The sequence below is a fragment of the Indicator indicator genome, chromosome 20, assembly GCF_027791375.1.
Source record: "Indicator indicator isolate 239-I01 chromosome 20, UM_Iind_1.1, whole genome shotgun sequence".
NCBI lineage: Eukaryota > Metazoa > Chordata > Aves > Piciformes > Indicatoridae > Indicator > Indicator indicator.
Genome location: NC_072029.1, coordinates 4,449,889 through 4,470,281, shown reverse-complemented (window position 1 = coordinate 4,470,281; position 20,393 = coordinate 4,449,889). Strand labels below are relative to the sequence as shown.

At 50.3% G+C, this 20,393-nt stretch overlaps 1 protein-coding gene across 4 annotated transcripts in view; it reads right to left on the bottom strand.

The window, feature by feature from the left end:
- Positions 1-20,393, bottom strand: part of CACNB2 (calcium voltage-gated channel auxiliary subunit beta 2) — a 254,932-nt gene that overhangs the window by 36,109 nt on the left and 198,430 nt on the right. For all 4 annotated transcript variants that reach the window (XM_054390122.1, XM_054390123.1, XM_054390124.1 and 1 more), the window contains 3 exons: positions 6,655-6,777; positions 4,271-4,407; positions 1,400-1,476 (listed from right to left, as the gene is read on the bottom strand). In XM_054390122.1, coding sequence (XP_054246097.1) covers positions 1,400-1,476; positions 4,271-4,407; positions 6,655-6,777 — 337 coding nt within the window. The remainder of the gene's footprint in view (positions 1-1,399; positions 1,477-4,270; positions 4,408-6,654; positions 6,778-20,393) is intronic.

The window sequence follows — 20,393 nt, the reverse complement described above, 5'->3', positions numbered from 1 at the left end:
GAATGTGTATTCTAGAGCCTTGTGATGGACATCTGTTAGTAAACTAAACAGAGATGGGGAAAAAAAAAAGGGATAGGGCACTTTAGTAGAACTCTCCTAACCAAATGCAATCATACTGAAGTTGGTAGTTACAAACAAATCCATGGTTTCACAAAAAAAATCCCAAACACCCAGACACATACTTTGCCATGAATTTAATAAAATAAAGCTACTATCATCACTTGATTGAATTCTCCTCTCTCTCTCTATGTCCATAGAAATTACTTTAAAATCTTCAGAATCATTTTAAGACCAGGCTCCAGAGAAACTGAATGGAAAAGACAATTCTTTGGCTCAGGAGACAAACCACTAGGCAGGTTTAGCAGTATTTCTGATTTCTAGTATTCAAAATGTACTTTTCCTCTCTCAGGAGAACATCCAACAGCTGAGTTTTGAGGGTTGTTCATCTTCTGCTAGGCATTTTTCAAGGAGCTAATGCTGATTTCCTCCACCAACTCACCACACGTTTGCTTTGTGCCTCTTGACTCCAAGCTCACTAAAGGCAAATCCTGGCTGCTGATGCTCTATATGCAAACCAATATTTCTGACAAACACATCACAAAAGGTAGGAAAGATGGAGTGTGTGTGGATCCTGGTAGGCACAACCTCATTAGAAGGATCTGGGCTAGTGAGAGGTGTCCCTGCCCATGGCAGGGGGGTTGGATCTAGATGATCTTTAAAGTCCCCTCCAACTCAAACCATTCTATGAAGCTATGAATCAATCTATGAATCCATGACCTGTGAAACCAGGGGGATTGGAACCAGATGATCTTTAAGGTCCCCTCCAACTCAAACCATGCTATGAATCTGTGAATCAATCTATGAATCCATGACCTGTGAAACCAGGGGGATTGGGACTAGATGATCTTTAAGGCCCCTACCAACTCAAACCATCCTATGCATCTGTGACCTGTGAAACCAGAAATTCCTGTTATTAGTGAATAATGCTTCTCTTGATGCTCCTGAAGAAACCTCTTGGGAACTTCTTATTGCTGCTGTTTCTCCTGTGCCAGAAGGTCTTGCTCATTCAGCAGGAATGCTCAGGCCCAGACCAAACCTTTCACTGCCCTGCTGCAGTGCAGTCTCAACATTTTATTCTGTCTTTGCTATAAAACACCACAGTAAATCAAAGAGGGAATCCAGTGCACTGTTAACAGCCCCATCATTGCCTGATCTTGCTGGCACTGACCCCACTACTTCAAAATCACCTGAACCAGCCTGAGAAGCACAAGGAATAAGAAAAACAGAAGCAAGGCAACCACCCAACCTTATACCTGTGAAGCAGAAGGAATAAGAAAATCAGGAGCAGAAGTGTCTAACCTCTTTGGGCTGTAAAGCAAAGGGTTCAGGACCTACTCACCAGATGATGGAGGCGTCGATTTTCTGGAGCTAGGAACGATGTCACCCAAACTGGATGAAGAGTTTCCTCCTGATTTACTGGAGTAAAGCAACAAATTAGTCTGAAGCCTCCCAGCTTTCTCAGTAGTTTATTTCTTAGCTGCCTCCTGAAGGAGCTGCTAGCCAAGGGACAAAGAGGGGGATAAACCAGCCAGCCACACACAAGCTGGGTGAGTGTTGAGGAGGCAGGCACTGCACGCAGCAGTCCTGCTCATTCTGCTGCCTCTCCATCTCCATGTCAGCTCATTAGGAATATGACTACTGATAGACAACTATTAATAGCACTGCTCATTACTGAGACTAATTCTTAAGAAGCCAGGGAGCATACCTGCCTTTAACAGCAGAGCTATTGACAGCTCCCTAGTGAAACTGACTGGGTGTTTGCCTACCCTCTTTTCCATTTAATTAAAGTACAACTTCTTTTGCTGTCTCAGTACAAGGTATCACTTAGGGGAAGAAAAAAAACCAAAAGCCTCTCAAATGAAGATAAAACAGTCTGGGGTACTGTCAAGTTCTGCTTTGTGAAAAATCTCTCCAGGTTGTGGAAATGAAATAATATCTTTAGTTGTGGTACTTCAATTACCCTAAGGAGAAAGGCACTGAGAAGAAAGCAAGAAAGGCTATTTCACTCCTCAAATAATTCATGTGACAGCACTCAGTTCCACTTTTCCCATCTCCAAACATGAACAAGCACTACCCAAATGGAGTTGTGGCAGAAGGCAGCATTATCTGCAGCAGGGGTTCTGGAAAAGGGAAGTCCTTATGGTTTGGGAAAGGATGGAATCACTTGGTCAGGTCTGGCTGCATCAGAACTGCCCTGAGAGGAAAAAGGACCCTGCTGAGGACCACACACTCCTAGAGAGGGCATTTCACAGCTGGCAGTGCTGCAGCCCTCCTAGCCCTGACATGCTCTTCAAACACTGCTGCCCTTCCTACTCAAGAAGGCTTTCTGGATTCCCAGATTTCTCCCAGCTGTTTTCTCCATTCCAGGTCCATCCCACTCAGACATACTGGCAAGATTTCCTACAGACCCAAAGGGAAGCAGTTGGCCTTTGCTTCCACATCTGCTCATATTTCCTGGAGAACCACCTTGAGAATCCTGCAGGAAAGATGCCATTATTGCTACCCTGCAGTGCTGTGCAACACATGGAGATACTGAGGCTTTATTTTCATGGAATGCAGGCTGCACTCAAGAGACAACAAATAACTCAACATCAAACTTCCAGAGTTCTGAACAGTTGTGCTTGTAGGCCATGAATCTGACAAGACCAAAGCATCTGCCCAACTACCAAGCTCAGGATCTACTTTCTCTCTCAAACAGCAATGACATTAGGTAGAAATAAAGATTACTTCCTCCACGGTTTCAAACTGCTGGAAGCTGCTACCACAATGGAACAGAGCTACATCAGACACAGCACTGACTTCCAAGCTGTGTCCCAGCCAAAGATACTCTTTTGGGTTTTGCTGTCCATCCATGGTTGGACTCCATGACCTTCAAAGTGGCCTTCTTGTGGCCTTCCAGTACCTGAAGGGGGCTCCAAGAAAGCTGGGGAAGGACATTTTAGGGTGTCAGGGAGTGATAGGACTGGGGGGAATGGAGCAAAACTAGAAGTGGGAAGATTCAGATTGGATGTTAGGAAGAAGTTCTTCTCCATGAGGGTGGTGAGACACTGGCACAGGTTGCCCAGGGAGGTGGTGGAAGCCTCATGCCTGGAGGTTTTTGCAGCCAGGCTGGATGTGGCTGTGAGCAACCTGATGTAGTGTGAGGTGTCCCTGCCCATAACAGGGGAGTTGGAACTGCCTGATCCTTGAGGTCCCTTCCAACACTGACAATTCTATGCTTCTATGAAAGTCTTTTCCAAGAATTCTATGATTTCTTTTCCCCCTAATAGCTGACCAGCAGGCACTGGCTTCAGCTTAAAATAAATTCCTCTTAACATTTTCTTCAAGTTCTAAAATCAGTGCTTTAGAAACTGCAAGATAACAAAAGCAAGTAAAAAGAAAAATGCTGAGGAATTTAGGGAGATTGATTTTTACATCCAAAGCTGGTGTTGCAAATAGCAAATGTACTGCAAATATCCTTTGAAAGGAAAATGGAATAACAGCCACTCCAGGCCATTGCAGAGCACCAACCTAAAGATCTCCTTTCTCCCTCAATCAGCAATGAGATTAAATGCAGAACTAAAAACCAACCTAAAGATCTCCTTTCTCCCTCAAATAGTAATGAGATTAAACACAGAACTAAAACCCACTAACCTGAAGATCTCCTTTACCCTCAAGCAGCAATGAGATTAAATACAGAACTAAAAATCACCAACCTAAAGATCTTTCTCCCTCAAACAGCAATGAGATTAAACACAGAACTAAAAACCAACCTAAAGATTTCTTTTTTCCCCTCAATCAGCAATGAGATTAAACACAGAAGTAAAAACCAACCTAAAGATTTCCTTTCTCCCTCAATCACCAATGAGATTAATTACAGAACTAAAGGCCACCAACCTAAAGATCTCCTCTCTCCCTCAATCAGCAATGAGATTAAACATAGAACTAAAGGTCACCAACCTAAATGTCTCCTCTTTCTCCCTCAAACACCAACGAGATTAAACACAGAACTAAAAACCAACCTGAAGGTCTCCTCTCTCCCTCAAACAGCAGTGAGATCAATTACAGAGCTAAAGATCACCAAAGTTCTCTTCTCCCCCTCTATCAGCAGTGAGATTAATTCCAGAACCAAACCCCACTGCATTGATTCAGAACATCTGCAGCTGCCAATACCAACCACTGAACAGAACCACATCCCACCCCACATTTTTGAATGACATTTTGTGATTACCTGGAGTAGAATTTTCCTTGTTTTGCCTTTTGTTCATGCTGCAGCCTCATGTTCTCTAGCTTGACTGGGCTTGGTATGAATCCTATTTCACAGCCTTCTTTTACCAACCGTCCTATCCACCAGTCATTATTAAATTTCTGCAGAACAAAAGAGCAAGGAGAAGGCAGGCAGCAGGACGTTAGTGTGCTTGGGATCAGATGGTTATTAGTTTTAACTGGCAGCCAAGCCACTGGATGTAATTCTTCCCTGCACTTAATCACCCTCCTATGTTATTATGGTAATGAAGAACTGTGCTAACACCCAGAAATACATTAAAAATAATTACACCTTGAGAAGTGTTCAAAAGCTGGAGAGTGCTTAGGCAGAAACCATCCTTCACACACTCGATGATCCTCCCTGGCTGCTACTTCCACCCATTTCACCACTGGTATTTTTTTAGGCTTCACAGCCTTTTGCCCTCAAACACAAGAGCTGCTTTTGTTCTCCCTGGACACCAGAGGTTCCCTCCCATGTGCTCCTACCCACTGCAACTGCAGTAATCTTTCTCGTACTCCATGAGGCCAGTGACAAGTGTGGCCAGCAGGGCCAGGGAGGGGATCCTCCCCCTCTGCTCCACTCTGCTCAGACCACACCTGGAGCTCTGGGTCCAGTTCTGGAGCCTCTGTTCCAGGAAAGATCTGGAGGTGCTGGAAGGTGTCTGGAGAAGGGCCACAAGGATGAGCAGAGGGCTGGAGCTGCTCTGCTATGAAGAGAGACTGAGAGAGTTGGGGTTGTGCAGTCTGGAGTAGAGAAGGCTCTGAGGAGACCTTCTTGTGGCCTTGCAGTATCTGAAGGGGGCTCCAAGAAAGCTGGGGAGGGACTTTTTAGGGTGTCAGGTAGGGATAGGACTGGGGGAAACGGAGCAAAAGTAGAAGTAGGGAGATTCAGATTGGATGTTAGGAAGGAGTTCTTCCCCATGAGGGTGGTGAGAGACTGGAACAAGAAGGACACTGAGGGGCTGGAGCAGGTCCAGAGAAGGGTAACAAAGCTAGGGAAGGGTCTGGATTTACCAAGGGGAGATCCTGTCTAACTAATCTGATAGCCTTTTATGAAGTTATGACCAAGTGGGTAGATGAGGGCACAGCAGTGGATGTCATATATCTTGACTTCAGTAAAGCTTTTGATACTGTCTCCCATAACATCCTCATAGAACAGCTCAGGAGATGTGGCATAGATGGCTGTCAGTGAGGTGCATTGCAAACTGGCTCCACAACAGAGTTCAGAGAGTTGTAATCAGTAGCACAGAGTCAACCTGGAGGCCTGTGGCCAGTGGTGTCCCCAGGGGATCAGTACTGGGTCAGTTTTGTTCAATATCTTTATCAACCACCTGGCTGAAGGGATGGAAAGTACCCTCAGCAAGTTCCTGATGATACAGTACTGGGTGGGTTGCCCTAGGTGATCCCACTTTGGCAGGGGGGTTGGACTGGATGATTTCTGGAGGTCCCTTCCAACTCCTAACATTCTGTGATTCCAGGTACAACTGGAAATTGGTGATTTCTACTTGTAACAACCCTTAGACACCTGGTCCTTGGGTATAAAATCCAGCATTGCTATAAAGAAAGGCTGAGAGCCCTGGGGCTGTTTCGTCTGGAGAAGAGAAGACTGAGAGGGATCTGATCAATGTCTATCAATAGCTGAGGGCTGGGGGTCAGGATGAAGGGACTCTGTTTGGTGGTGCCCAGTGACAGGACAAGGAACAATGGGTGCAAGCTGGAACCCAGGAGGTTCCACCTCAGCATGATGTAGTGTGAGGGTGCTGGAGGCCTGGAGCAGGCTGTCCAGAGAGGTTGTGGAGTCTCCTTCTCTGGAGACTTTCCAAACCCATCTGGATGTGTTCCTGTGTGATCTGCCCTGGGTGCTCCTGCTCTGGGAGGGGGCTTGGGCTGGATGATCTCTGGAGGTCCCTTCCAACCCCTAGCATTCTGTGATTCCATGTGATTCTGTGATTGTGGGGGTTTAATGAGATTCCTTCAGACAAATACAAGAGAAGCAACCCTTGGCTGCTGGATCAGAATGCACCCTGAGGGTACCACAATGCTAAACCCCACAATTACTGTTACCACTGAATGTGCAGGTTTTTAAAACCCACAAATTCAGTGATTTTCACCAGAGAAGAAAAGCCCTTGCTTTCCAAACCTCCTTAATAGGATGGTAAGGAATTTGAGCCATGGCTTTTATAAGCAGAGTATGTCAAAGACCATCCAGGTCCTTACACTCTGCTGTCTTATCTACACCACATCTATATAGTGCTGGATGGTGGACGGTGGTAGCCTTACAGAAGAGCAGCACTGTGAGTCAAACAGACAAAGGAAGTCAGATTCACTCCCTCCTCCAGCTTTACTTACTTCTTTAACGTGAAGAAAATCTTTAGCCTCAAAGGAGATGGCCATGCCGGGGACCGGGACATCGTCATCGTGAGCTGCGCTGTACCCAACGTTTGTCCGGACTGCGAACGCAACAGGCTTGGCCTGCAAGAGAGGAGAGAGACAGCATGAGGGGCAGGGACTCATGGAATGCTTTGGCTTGGAAGGGACCTTCAAGATCATCTAGTTCCAACTCCCCTGCCATGGGCAGAGACATCTCCCACTGGACCATCAGATGTGGAGTAGAGGGGGAGAATCACCTCCCTCGATCAGCACCTCTGCTCTGGAGACAGACCGAGAGAGTTGGGGCTGTTCAGTCTGGAGAGGAGAAGGCTCCAAGGAGATCTTCTCTTGGCTTTCCAGTATCTGAAGGGGGCTCCAAGAAAGCTGGGGAGGGACTTGTTAGGGTGTCAGGGAGTGATAGGACTGGGGGGAATGGAGCAAAACTAGAAGTGGGGAGATTCAGTTTGGATGTTAGAAAGAAGTTCTTCCCTATGAGGCTGGTGAGAGACTGGAAGAGGTTGCCCAGGGAGGTGGTGGAAGCCTCATGGCCATAGCAGGGGGGTTGGAACTGGATGATCCTTGAGATCCCTTCCAACCCTGACAATTCTATGCTTCTATGAAAGTCTTCTCCAAGAATTCTATGATTTCTTTTCCCCCTAATAGCTGACCAGTATGATTCTATGCTCTGAGACCCTCTAAGCACTCTGTAAGTGTGGCTGTATGGAAACTCAGCTGTTAGAGCTTCGGTGATTCTCCCCTTCTTCTCCACTGTCCTGAGACCCCACCTGGAGTCCTGTGTCCAGCTCTGGAGCCTGCAACGCAAGGAGGACATGGAACTGTTGGACTGGGTCCAAAGGAGGCCACAAAGATGATCAAAGAGCTGGAGCACCTCTGCTCTGGGGACAGGGCTGAGAGTTGGGATTGGTCAGCCTGGAGAAGAGAACTCTCCAGGGAGACCTTTGAGCAGCCTTCCAGTATTTGAAGCAGGCTACAGGAGAGCTTGGGGGGGACTTCTGACAAAGGATGGGAGTGACAGGAGGAGAAGCTTCAAACTGGAAGAAGCTGGACTGACATTGGCCATGAGGGTAGTGAGGCACTGGGACAGGTTGCCCAGAGAAATTGTGGAGGCTCCAAGCCTGGAAGTGTTCAAAGGCAGGATGGATAGGACCTTGAACAACCTGATCCAGTGGGAGGTGTTCCTGGCCATGGCAGGAGATTGGAACTGGATGATCTTTAAGGTTCCTTCCAATCTAAGCTGTTCTGTGATTCTGCCATTCCAAGTGTCTTTTCCATAGGACTGAGGCCTGCTGGTGAGGCTGACTGAGGAAAGCTCTGAATCCTTCCAGTTCCTTGGTGCTCCTGCTCCAGCAATGGCTGCCCTCTATGGCAAGGATGGAAAACGTAGCACATCCAGCTGGTACCAAGCAGAGTTTGCCAGATGCAGCTTGTCTGAACAACAGGTAGGCTCCAGAAGATATTTTGTCCGCTGGTACTCTCCAGAGACACTTCTGTTACTATTTTAGGTGATCTTCACACAGACAGCTTCCAAGTCATGCTTCCTCCTTCCCTTTATGACAGCACACTGGAGCAGAGTCACCGATGCTGGTTTGCATTCAGCTCAGGAGGCAGCAAAGACTGAAATAGCTTCGGTGACGCACACGCAGCCGCCTCAGATGAGCTGGGGTCTTGTTTTTCATCAGAGCATGATGCCCAAACTCATCAATGGCTGTGTGCTGTCTGCCTGCCACAGTGTGCCAGGAAGGTGGCTCTTGGGCACCACCCTCTTGGGGAGCTAAGGGGAACAGCTGGAAGCAGCCCCAGCTGAAGAAGTCTGTTGTGCTTGCTGGAAACAGGCTCCTTCTGGCAGCCAATACCAGCAGATGAAAACTGTTGTTTGCAACAAAAATACTCTGCTGGGATTTCAAGTCCTTTTTTCCACCCTCCCCCCCCCAGTGTTACAAGTGAGGACATTTTATGCTTATGAGACATTTCAAGCTTATGAGACAGCAGTTTAGCAGCTCACAGCTTTTTGGCTTACGTCGAGGTTCACACCAAGAAAAGATCTGCAGGAAGGTTTTCAAAGCTTTCCACAAACGAACATTCTCCAGGAGAAGCATCAACTTGTGACACAGCAAGCAAAAGAAAACCCTAAATAAATCAACAGGGCAGTGCTGGGTTGGAAATTTAGATCTCAGTACCAAAAGCTCCCCCCAGAAAAGCTGTGTTCTCCCACTCTGCTCAGACCCCACCTGGAGCCCTGAGTCCAGCTCTGGAGCCCCCAGCACAAGGACATGGAATTGTCAAAGCGGGTCCAGAGGAGGCCTCAAAGATGATGAGAGGGCTGCTGTGGGGACAGGCTGAGAGAGTTGGGGCTGATCAGCCTGGAGAAGGCTCTGAGGAAACCATTAAGCAGCCTTCCAGTATTTGAAGGAGGCTACAGGAGAGCTGGGGAGGGACTTTTGACAAAGTCTGGGAGTGACAGGAGGAGGGGTGATAGCTTCAGACTGGAAGAAGCTGGATTTAGATTGGACATTGGGAGGAAATTCTTCCCCATGAGGGTGGTGAGACACTGGAACAGGTTGCCTAGGAAGGCTGTGGATGCCTCCTCCCTGGAGGTGTTCAAGGCCAGGTTGGATGAGACCTTGAGCAACCTGTGCTGGTGGGAGGTGTCCCTGCCCAGGGCTGGGGATTGGAGCTGGATGATCTTTGAGGTCCCTTCCAATCCAAACCATTCTATCACCCTATGATTCTGTCTGTACCACTGAAAATGGTTCTTAATTCTGCATTCTGCATGGAAGTTTTATTTTTAGTTCTAATGTTTGAATAATTTTGCACTTGTCAAAACCTGAACTTGCACACAGAGTGCTGAGCATCTTGCTGTTAAGGGACTGTGCTGAGGAATGCCTCCTGCTTTAGCAACATGCCTTTAGTAGCAAGACTGCTCTGCTGCCAGGAGTTACCTGAATATATATGTTCCAGGGATGGTATTTCAGACTTTGGAAAGTTAAATGTTTTATTACCTCTTAACTAAGATGCAGAACAAGCCCTGAGAAGCTGTCAGCACACGGCAAGCACTACAGCTGGCTGACTGCTCCTGCCCCCTTCGTATCAGCACATTTGATGGCCAGAGCTTACATGATCACTGAACAGAGAATCACAGAAGGGTAGGAGGTGGAAGGGACCTCCAGAGGTCATCCAGTCCAACCCCCCTGCCAGAGCAGGAGCACCCAGGGCAGCTCACCCAGGAACACATCCAGGTGGGGTTGGAAAGTCTCCAGGGAAGGAGACTCCACAACCTCTCTGGGCAGCCTGTTCCAGGCCTCCAGCACCCTCACACCAAAGAACTTTCTCCTCATCTTGAGGTGTACCTTTTGTTCCTTGTCCTGTCACTGGGCACCACCAAACAGAGCCTGGCCCCTTCATCCTGACCCCCAACCCTCAGCTATTGATAGACATTGATCAGATCCCCTCTCAGCCTTCTCTTCTCCAGACTAAACAGCCCCAGGGCTCTCAGTCTCTCTTCACAACAGAGATGCTCAAGTCCCTTAAGCATCCTCATGGCTCTCTGTTGGACTCTCTCCAGCAGGTCTCTGTCTTTATTGCCCAGAACTGGACACAGGATTGCAGCTGTGGTCTCAGCAGGGTAGAGCAGAAGGGGAGCAGAACCTCCCCAGCCCTGCTGGCCACACTTTGCTTGCTGCACCCCAGGATGCCATTGGTCCTTGGCCAAAAAGGCACATTGCTGTCCCATGCAGAACTTGCTACCCACCAGGACATATGATCAAACTCCTCCCTTGAGTACCACAGTGATGTAGGCCTTGCACTAGCTGAGATACTTCTGAGACAGGAATTCAGATGGAATCTCTGCTGCCAATCTCCCTGAGTGCCCAGATGCAGTTTACAGGAATAAGACACAGCACATCCATGTAAAGCTATGTTACCAGAACAGTTACCAAAATTGGAAGTTAAACATCCTAGAGTCCGGAGAAGTGAATATGGAGGTGCCTGTAACTTAGGGGAATGGTGGTGGAATTTTTAACTTAACCCTCACTATGGTCACATTAAGATACAAACATCAGCTTCATAATTGTGTCAGAGAATCACAGAATCATTAAGGCTGGAAAAGACCATCAAGTCCAACCATAACCCAACTACCATGATCACTAAACTCTATCCTGCAGCACCACATCTACAGCTTCTGGAACACCTCCAGGCATGGGCACTCCACCACCTCCCTGGGCAGCCTGTCCCAACCCCTCACCACTCTTGCACCAAAGAAATTGTTCCTCATCTCCAACCTACCCCTCCCCTGGCACAGCTTCAGCACATTTCCTCTCATCCTAGCTCTGGTGACTTGGGAGAAGAGACCAACCCCAGCCTCACTCCAACCTCCTTTCAGGGAGCTGCAGAGAGCAATGAGGTCTCCCTCAGCCTTCTCTTCTCCAGGCTGAACAGCCCCAACTCTCCCAGCCTGTCCCCATGGCAGAGGTGCTCCAGCTTCTGATCATCCTGGGGGCTCCACTCTAGATCCACTTCACCAGGTCCATGTCCTTTTTGTTAGGGGGCCCATAGCTGGACACAGCCCTGCAGGTGAGGTCTCCCCAGAGCAGAGCAGAGGGGCAGGATCCTCTCTCTCCAGCTCTGGCCACTCTGCCCTTGGCCTTCTGTGCTGCCAGTGCCCATTGCTGGCTCCTGTCCACCTTCTCCCCCACCAGCACCCCCAAGTCCTTCTCTGCAGGGCTGCTCTCAATCTCATCACCGCCAGTCTAGACTGATAACAAGGGTTGCCCTGATGTGCAGGACCTTACACTTTGCCTTACTGTAGCTCACAAGATTCTCCTCAGCCATGTCTCAGCCTGTCCAGGTCCCTCTGGCTGGCTCCCATCCCATCCTTCAGTCTTATCAACCACACACTCAGCTTGGTACCATCAGCAGTCTTGCTGAGGGTGCCTCAGTCTTGCTGTCTCTATCACTGATGAAGATACTGAACAGCTCTGCTCCCAGTACAGACCTTTAAGGATCACCACTTGTCACCTGTCTCCATCTAGGAGACCAGTGAGGGCTTATCCCTTCCCTTCTCTTCACATGGATATGTACCTGGGAGCTTTAGCACCAGTAAAGCTGCTGCTGCACTTCTGCCCCATTGCAGGGAGGGTCACAGCCTTGCCCCTGTGTTCTGGAGATCCTTTTTTGACTGAAAAAGCCTCCCAGGATTTAGAGTAACGTTAAAGCAGTCTTAGGGCTTCTCTGACATAAGCCAGGAACCAGGCAGAACCATGCAGGGGAGAAGCCAACACAGGAGTGGCTGAAAGCCAGATCCTGGGCCATGTGAGTCATGCCAAGAGCATCCCATAATGACAGCCTCAAGATTCATGGCAGCTCCCATGCCATTCCTGTCCACATCCAAGCTCTCACAGCAATGCTCCAGCAGTCAGATTACTTCTCCTCACTGCTGCCTGCTATTCTTATTTACTTCTGGTGAAGTCATCTGCCTCAGATGCCTCTCTGGGAGCAGAAGCCGAAGCAGGTTTGCTGGTGGGTGTGGGAGATGTAAGAGTGCAGTGCTGTGACGAAGATCTCCTTGCAGAGCATCTCCTACAGCTGGTGCTCAGCCAGGCAGGCAGCCAGCCAGCAGATGAAACACGAGCAGGCAGCAAACCTCCCTCTTATTATAGCCCTGAACTGCCAAAGTTTAATTCTGGCTTGGATGCAGCAGGAGCTCTTACGAAAGCATTCAGTGACAAAAGCAAGCAAATGAGACAGAGCTGTCACAGCTCACCTCAGGAAAAAAGAGAGGCAGCATCAAGAGGCACAGCAGTGGCAAGAATTCTGAGCTGCATTGCTAGACATTTTCAATTTACTCTGCTTTCTGTGGCTCACAGAACTGAGATCCTGTGGGAAGGCAGGGATGGAGCTGCTTAGGCTGAACCAAAGCAAAGGCAGAGGGCCAGGCTCTGTTTGGTGGTGCCCAGTGACAGGGCAAGGACCAACAGGGACAAGCTGGAACCCAGGAGGTTCCACCTCAAGATGAGGAAAAACTTCTTTGGTGTGAGGGTGCTGGAGGCCTGGAGCAGGCTGCCCAGAGAGGTTGTGGAGTCTCCTTCTCTGGAGACTTTCCAACCCCACCTGGATGTGTTCCTGTGTGACCTGCCCTGGGTGCTGCTGCTCTGGCAGAGGGCTTGGACTGGCTGATCTCTGGAGGTCTCTTTCACCCCTGACATTCTGTGATTCTACTTGCTGCATCTCCTGTTCAGCTCACACTGGGACACTGCTAACTGCAAAGGATGCAGGTGAAGAACACAGACAGAGGAGGGATGGAAGGGGCCACAACACAGGTATGTGACTTTGTGAAAGTGGTACATCATCTTCTGGGAAGGAGTAAGATGGCACTCAGAGCAAACATCTGGGGGGTCCTCACTTCCAGACAATCCAGATCATGGTATGGTACCCTGGAGAGAAGGTATGGAAGGTCTGTGCTCAAACAGCCCCAGAACACTACTGACAAAGCCTGAGGCAAATCTAACTCTAGGGAGGTAACCTGGAGAACTATTTACAGTTCTGGATAGAGCCTATGAGTACACCTGGGGAAACAGCAAGGAAAGGAAGGCATCATGGAATCACAGAATGCTAGGGACTGGAAGGGACCTCCAGAGATCAGCCAGTCCAACCCCCCTGCCAGAGCAGGAGCACCCAGGGCAGGTCACACAGGAACACAGCCAGGTGGGGTTGGAAAGAAGTTTCTCCTCATCCTGAGGTGGAACCTCCTGGGTTCCAGCTTGTCCCTGGTGGTCCTTGTCCTATCACTGGGCACCACCAAACAGAGCCTGGCCTCTTCATCCTGACCCCCACCCCTCAGCTATTGATAGACATTGATCAGATCCCCTCTCAGCCTTCTCTTCTCCAGATTACCCATGATGAAATGATGATGATGCAAGGCAGAAGCACTTGGAGATCTCCTGCAGCTCTGAGGCTGGCTCTAGGGAAAGGACAGGGCAGCACTCTGCCTTCTCTGGGAGGCTGCCACAGGCTGATGGGTGTGGGAGGACCTATGCCTTTGTGGGGAGCACAGGCCAAGATCCCCAGCCCTGGGAAGAAAAGGGTTAGGTTAACATGGAAGGGACAGTCCCCTCCAGGGACATGCAGGGAGCCACCCACAGAGAGAAAATGTCACTTGGGAGTAGGTCAAGCAGCGACTCACTGAGACACAGAGAGTGTGGGAAGGTGTCCCAGAAAGCCTTTCTTGATCCCTCCCAGTAAGGGGGATGGCCATGCTGGTAGGGAAGAGAAGCTGATGGAGCTGCCCACAATGGCAGCAGGTCTGTCTGTGAGCAGAAAGGCCACCAAAAGAGAGGAACAATGTGGGAAGTACATCAGGAGGTGGAAGCTCAGGGGATCCAGGAAAACAGCCAAATGTCCTGGACTGTGGAACCCAAAGAACAGGAGCAAGAAGCTCACAGCAGTACTCAGCCCAGCTCCCAGAGACAACCCCCAGGATCTAAGGCACAGAGAGGAAAGCAGCAGCTATCTGCCTGGTGCCAAGCCTCCAGCCTCCAGACAGTGCAGTGATCCCAACACACACTCTGCCAAGAAAACGCCATGGGATGGGGCCAAGGGTCACTAGGCAGGGCATTTTCTTTCAGAACTGCCTGTAACCCAGGAGAGACAGGAAGCCATTGCTTGGCCTCCACAGGACAGGCAGGGAAGTGCCGATCCAAAGCTTTTTGCACCTGCCAGAAATGTGCCATTTAGAACACCCTGAGGGCTGATGGAACTCTCAGAGAGGAAAAATAAACAAATCAACAGGCATCGAGGAGAGAAGCAGTGACAGAGCTGAAGCTGTGAACGAATGTGTCAGGAGAGAAGTGGCTGGGATGCCCTCGTGTCACTTGTCTCTGAGCAGCAGCCCCAGCAGCTGAGCTTGCACCACCCTGCATCCCAGCACCGCTCAGGCAGGAGAGCAGCAGGAGCAGTGGTAAGCCATAGAATGGCTTAGGTTGGAAGGGACTTCAGAATTCAGCTGCTCCAACCTCCCTGCCATGGGCAGGGACACCTCTCAACCAGACTCAGCTGATTAAGGCCTCATCCAACCTGGCCTTGAACACCTTCAGGGAGGAGGCATCCACAGCCTCCCTGGGCAACCTGTTCCAGAGTCTCACCACCCTCACACTGAAGAACTTCTTCCTCGGCTCCAGTCTAACCCTGCTCTCCCTCAGCTTCAAACCATTCCCCCTTGGCCTGTCTCAGGCACCCTCAGGAAAAGTTCTTCTGCAGCCTTCCTGCAGGATCCCTTCAGGTACTGAAAGGCAGCTAGAAGGTCCCTCTGAAGCCTTCTCCTCTCCAGGCTGAACAACCCCAGCTCCCTCAGCCTGTCCTCACAGGAGAGCTGCTCCAGCCCTCAGATCTGCCCTTCAGCTTTACCTCTGATGTGAATAATTCAGAGCTCTCCCCGAGAGGCAAAATCCCAGCAGCCAGCAAAGTAAGGACAGAGCTCAAGATGTATTTGACAGTCCAGTCCCCCTCCTCCAACTGCCTCAGTCCTTTCCCCCCCGACACCTTCAGTGGTTGTGCTGAGCATTAAAGGCAGGTCAGAAGCATACCCAAAGAGCCAGGCTGCTCACTATCTGCCTGCTCTGTGCAGCCTGGCAGCCCTTCTTGCTGTAAATTATGTGTATTAGACCTGGGGGTCAGGGAGAGGAAGCAAAATCTGTTAAGTGACTGGAATCTTAAACAGCTCAGTGCCATAGTGACATCCAGCTGCCAGAGCAGCCCAGGCACTTCGATGGACAGCTGCCTGGCCTCAGCTGACAGCTTTGCCATGCCTTGCAGCCTCCCCAGCTGCAGCTCTGCAGCCAGGTGGCCGTGAAACAGCTGAATCCTGGCAACAGCAGCCCTGGGTGGCAGGGCTGGCACCGGCTACACTCCCAGGGGCAGAGGTAGCTGCTGGGTGGGCAGCAGGTCTGCCACCCTCTCTGTCAGTTCGGCTTTGTTGTTGTTGTATGAAGCTAGCAGAAGAGTGTGCAGCATGAAGCCCAGCCTGCCCAGCCCTTGCCACAGGGGCAGTGCTAACAAACACCATGGACCTTCTCTCATCAGCACCAGCTGGAAACTGATTCCTTTGATTTCTTCTCATTTTAGAATCACAGAATTGTCAGGGTTGGAAGGGACCTCAAGGATCAGCCAGTTCCAACCCCCCTGCCATGGGCAGGGACACCTCACACTACAGCAGGTTGCTCACAGCCACATCCAGCCTGGCTGCAAAAACCTCCAGGGATGAGGCTTCCACCACCTCCCTGGGCAACCTGTGTCAGGCTCTCACCACCCTCATGGGGAAGAACTTCTTCCTAACATCCAATCTGAATCTCCTCACTTCTACTTTTGCTCCATTCCTCCCAGTCCTGTCACTCCCTGACACCCTCAAAAGTCCCTCCCCAGCATTCTTGCAGCCCCCTTCAGATACTGCAAGGCCACAAGAAGGTCTCCTGGGAGCCTTCTCCTCTCCAGACTGAACAGCCCCAAGTCTCTCATTTTATGTAACAAGTCAAAGGCTAAAGGTTTAAACAGGGTTTAAATGGGAAGCAACAATTTTATTCTCTTTTTATTTTACAGCCCAGCTCGGAATAATGTGTTCTGGCCACGTAACAAAATGTTCTCATCAGTCCCTTGGGGCCCAGCCCTGCCTGATGTGCAAGCACTGGGGATTGTTTGCTCACACTTTGTTTTTTTTTTTCCCCTGCACAGGACCAGACTAGGCATTTGTGTATTCAGGTGAAAGACCTAGATCATAGAATCACAGAATCATGGAATGGCTTAGGTTGGAAAGGATCTCACAGATCATCTACTCCAACCTCACTGCCATGAGCAGGGACACCTCTCATCTAGGCTCAGCTGATCAAAGCCTCATCCAACCTGGCCGTCAACACCTCCTGGGAGGAGGCGTCCGCGGCCTCCATGGGCAACCTGTGCCAGGGTCTCACCACCCTCACACTGAAGAACTTCTTCCTCAGCTCCAGTCTAACCCTGCTCTCCCTCAGCTTCAAACCACTCACCTTGTCCTGTCTCTAGACATCCTCAGGAAAAGTCCCTCTGCAGCCTTCCTGCAGGATCCCTTCAGCTACTGAAAGGCAGCTCTAAGGTCCCTCTGCAGTCTTCTCCCCCAGCCCCCTCAGTCTGCTCTCACAGCAGAGCTGCTCCAGCCCTTGGATCATCTTTGTGGCTCTCAACTCACTCCACAGCTCTGTGTCCTTCTCATGCTGGGGACACCAGAACTGGAGGCAGTGTTTAAGGTGGGGTCTCAGCAGAGCAGAGTCAAGGGGCAGAATTCACTGCTCTCTGTCCTGTGTATTGCTCTCTGTATTGGGACTGTGTATTTCTTTCAGACTGCATTTTTCTCCTGACTTTCAGAAGCTCTGCAATGATGAAAAGGCAGCAGAGCAAAGGAAAAGTGTCTCTGAGATTCTGCTGCTGGCTGCCCAGGGGAAAGAGACTCCTGGCAGCATGCCTGAAGGCAGTGTGTGACTGTGCTCTGGTGCTCACAGTCCACACACCATGGCCTCTGAACCCAGGAATCACAGAATCACACAATGCCAGGTTTGGAAGGGACCCCAAGGATCATCTGCTCCAACCTCTCTAGGTGACAGTGGAGTTGAAATGAGCTGGTCCAGCACCCTGACAAGCTGAGTCTCAGAACTGACCAGTGTAGGGGAATCCACCACTTCCCTTGGGAGATGATTCCAATGTCTCACTGTTCCCATGGGGAAACATTTTCCTCTGGAGTCCAATGGGAATGTCCCCAGCAGTAACTCGTCCCCATCAGCCCTTGTCTTTTCCACAGACTCCTTTTCAAAAGGGGTCTCCATTCTCCTGGCAGCCACCCTTTATGTCCTGGTCCGTGGTGATAATGTCTCCCCTCAGCCTTCTCTGCTCCAGGCTGAACAACCCCAGCTCCTTTCCTCACAGGGCAGGGCTGCCAGGCCTCTGATCATGCTCCTGGCACTAAGCAGGTTTCAGTCAGGTAAAAGCAAAACAAGCCACACTTCACAATCAGAAGCCTAAGTCACAGACTAAGAACATTGAATTGCAGCACTCCTTGGTTTTGGTGGTAATGGAGTAAGAGGACAGCCTCAAAGGAAGAGAAATTCAGTATGAAAAAAGGCTCCATGGTCTACAAACTACAATTGTCACCCTAAAGATCAAATCAAGCTAAGTGTTAAAGTCAGCTGAAGGTGACACCAAGACACTCTGCATTCTTTCAAGCCACCTGTGTGTGTTTTCTGCCCTGTGACACAGGCAGGCTGCTGCCCGTCCCCAGCTCAGGCCATTACACCAGGTTGGAGCCACCAGCACTGCAACTACCCAACGAGTTCCTCAGGAAACAGAAGCTGCAGCTGACCCAGTAACCCTTGAGAGGCTTAGGAGAAGCCTAGAGGCTCTTAAAGGAGACACAGGCACACAGCACAGCCTCCACCAAAAGTATGGCTTCCACTCTGCAGGGAGAAAATCCCCCCAGCCCTCTGCGAAGACACATTCTTCTTCTCAGAACCCTGGGAGAAGCACCATCCCATGGGACACAGGAGGGCAGGGAACAGAGGGAGGAGACTTTGATTCCTGGGAAAATGCCTCCTGAGGTCAGGAGATTACCGCTGATCAAGCCAAGAAAAGGGACTCAGCTGTTCCCAGGAGGAAACGGGAAGGAACAAAACCCATGAAAGCTTTAACCTTTCTGTTCACCAGAGCAAAGTGCTCAACCAAAGGGTAAAGGCAGCTGGCTGCTTTCACATCCCATAACCTCTCGAACCACCAGTCCCCCTGGCCTTACCATTCCTCTCCCAGCAGCACTTCATGATCTGTCTCGAGCTAAAGAACTGTTCTGTCACATCACCTGGCACAGGTCTGGTGACCTTTTCTCCTTCTTCATCTTAGACACACATCACTTAGTTAGATGAAGCTCTCACTAGTTGTTGGATGAAGCCCTCACCAGTTGTTGGGTGAAGCCATCACTAGTTGTTGGGTGAAGCCATCACTAGCCAGGTGAAGTTCAAGCTACCAAAGTCTGACTTGCAAGAAACAAACAATTCAGTTTATTAAACTTGTGCCCAATGCCAGGAACAGAAAAAGGCCAAAAGGGCAGGAAGAGACCTCCCATGTCCATCCAGCCCTGGGGGTTGTGTCACTGGGTGATGAAGATGAAGGACAGGACTATATCATCCCCTGCCCTTTCCTTCTCATGCAGAGGAAATGAGAACATCCACAAGGCACTGGACTGTTGGGAGTTGCAGGTTGTCCTCTGAGCAGACAACATGAGGTCAGAGTAAGGGAACTGTGACATGGCTCTAAAGCAAGCTGCAGCAGAGCTGTGTTGTTCCTTTCACCTCTGCCAGGCAGCTCACACGCCGTGCAGCTGTGCTGCCAGACACCAATGCAGCCAGCACTGAAGCCATGCCAGTTCAGCAGCCATCTGCCACTCCTCCACACTTCACCAGCTCCTGGCCTCACACCCATCAGAACAGCCCTTCACACAGCCTGCCTTCCCTCTTCCAGCCAGGACAGCTCTGCTCCACCACGAACTATGTGCATCCTCTGGCCCTCACAGACCTCACTGTAGATCAGACAAGTTCCCAACAGGCCCATGGATTTTACTGTCCTCACCCTGCAGCTGGGTCAGACCAATCCCAGGCATAAATCCAGACTGGGTGCAGAGCACTAGAGAGCAGCCCTGAAGAAAGAGACTTGGGGGTGTTGGGTGCTGAGCAGCTCCCCAGGAGCCAGCAGTGCCCTCCTGCAGCCCAGCAGGCAGCTGTGTGCTGGGCTGCAGCCAGAGGAGTGTGGGCAGCAGGGCAGGAGAGGGGATTCTGCCCCTTGACTCTGTTCTGCTGAGACCTCACCTCCAATCCTGCCTCCAGTTCTGGTGTCCCCAGCATGAGAAGGACACAGAGCTGTGGAGTGAGTGCAGAGGAGGCCACAAAGATGATCCAAGGGCTGGAGCAGCTCTGCTGCCTGGAGAGGAGAATAATCCAGAGGGACCTTAGAGCTGCCTTCCAGTACCTGAAAGGATCCTGCAGGAAGGCTGCAGAGGGACTTTTCCTAAAGGTGTCTAGAGACAGGCCAAGGGGGAATGGTTTGAAGCTGAGGGAGAGCAGGGTTAGACTGGAGCTGAGGAAGATCTTCAATACAAGGGTGGTGAGACTTTGGAACAGGTTGCCCAGGGAGGCTGTGGATGCCTCCTCCCTGGAGGTGTTCAAGGCCAGGCTGGATGCGGCCTTGAGCAGCCAAGTCTGAGAGGTGTCCCTGCCTATGGTAGTGAGGCTGGAGTAGATGACCTCTGAGGCCCCTTCCAACCCAAGCCAGTCTATGATTCTGTGATTTCTCCACCCCAGGAATGCTCTCTTTGCCTCTAGCACTGCTGTTCCTCAGAAATCTCACTGGCTGCTTCCTCCTGTTCAGTACACAGTCCTGCTCCTTCCTGGCTCCCAGGTGTCAGAGACAACAGAAGCTAATAGTAATTTGGGAGCTAAATGCCATGGCTGCTGGGTTAGAACATCCTGCCAGCATTAAATAACCTTTTTGAACTCTGCCTGCTGCCTTGGCAGGGTAGGAAAAGTTCATGTGATTCCCTGGCAGGTTTAAATGAGCAGGCTCAGTCTTAGTCTTACACTGTCTGCCCTTTCAGCACGGCAAGAGCTGACAAAACCTCCTTGTTTAAGGATATTGAAGCATGGCCA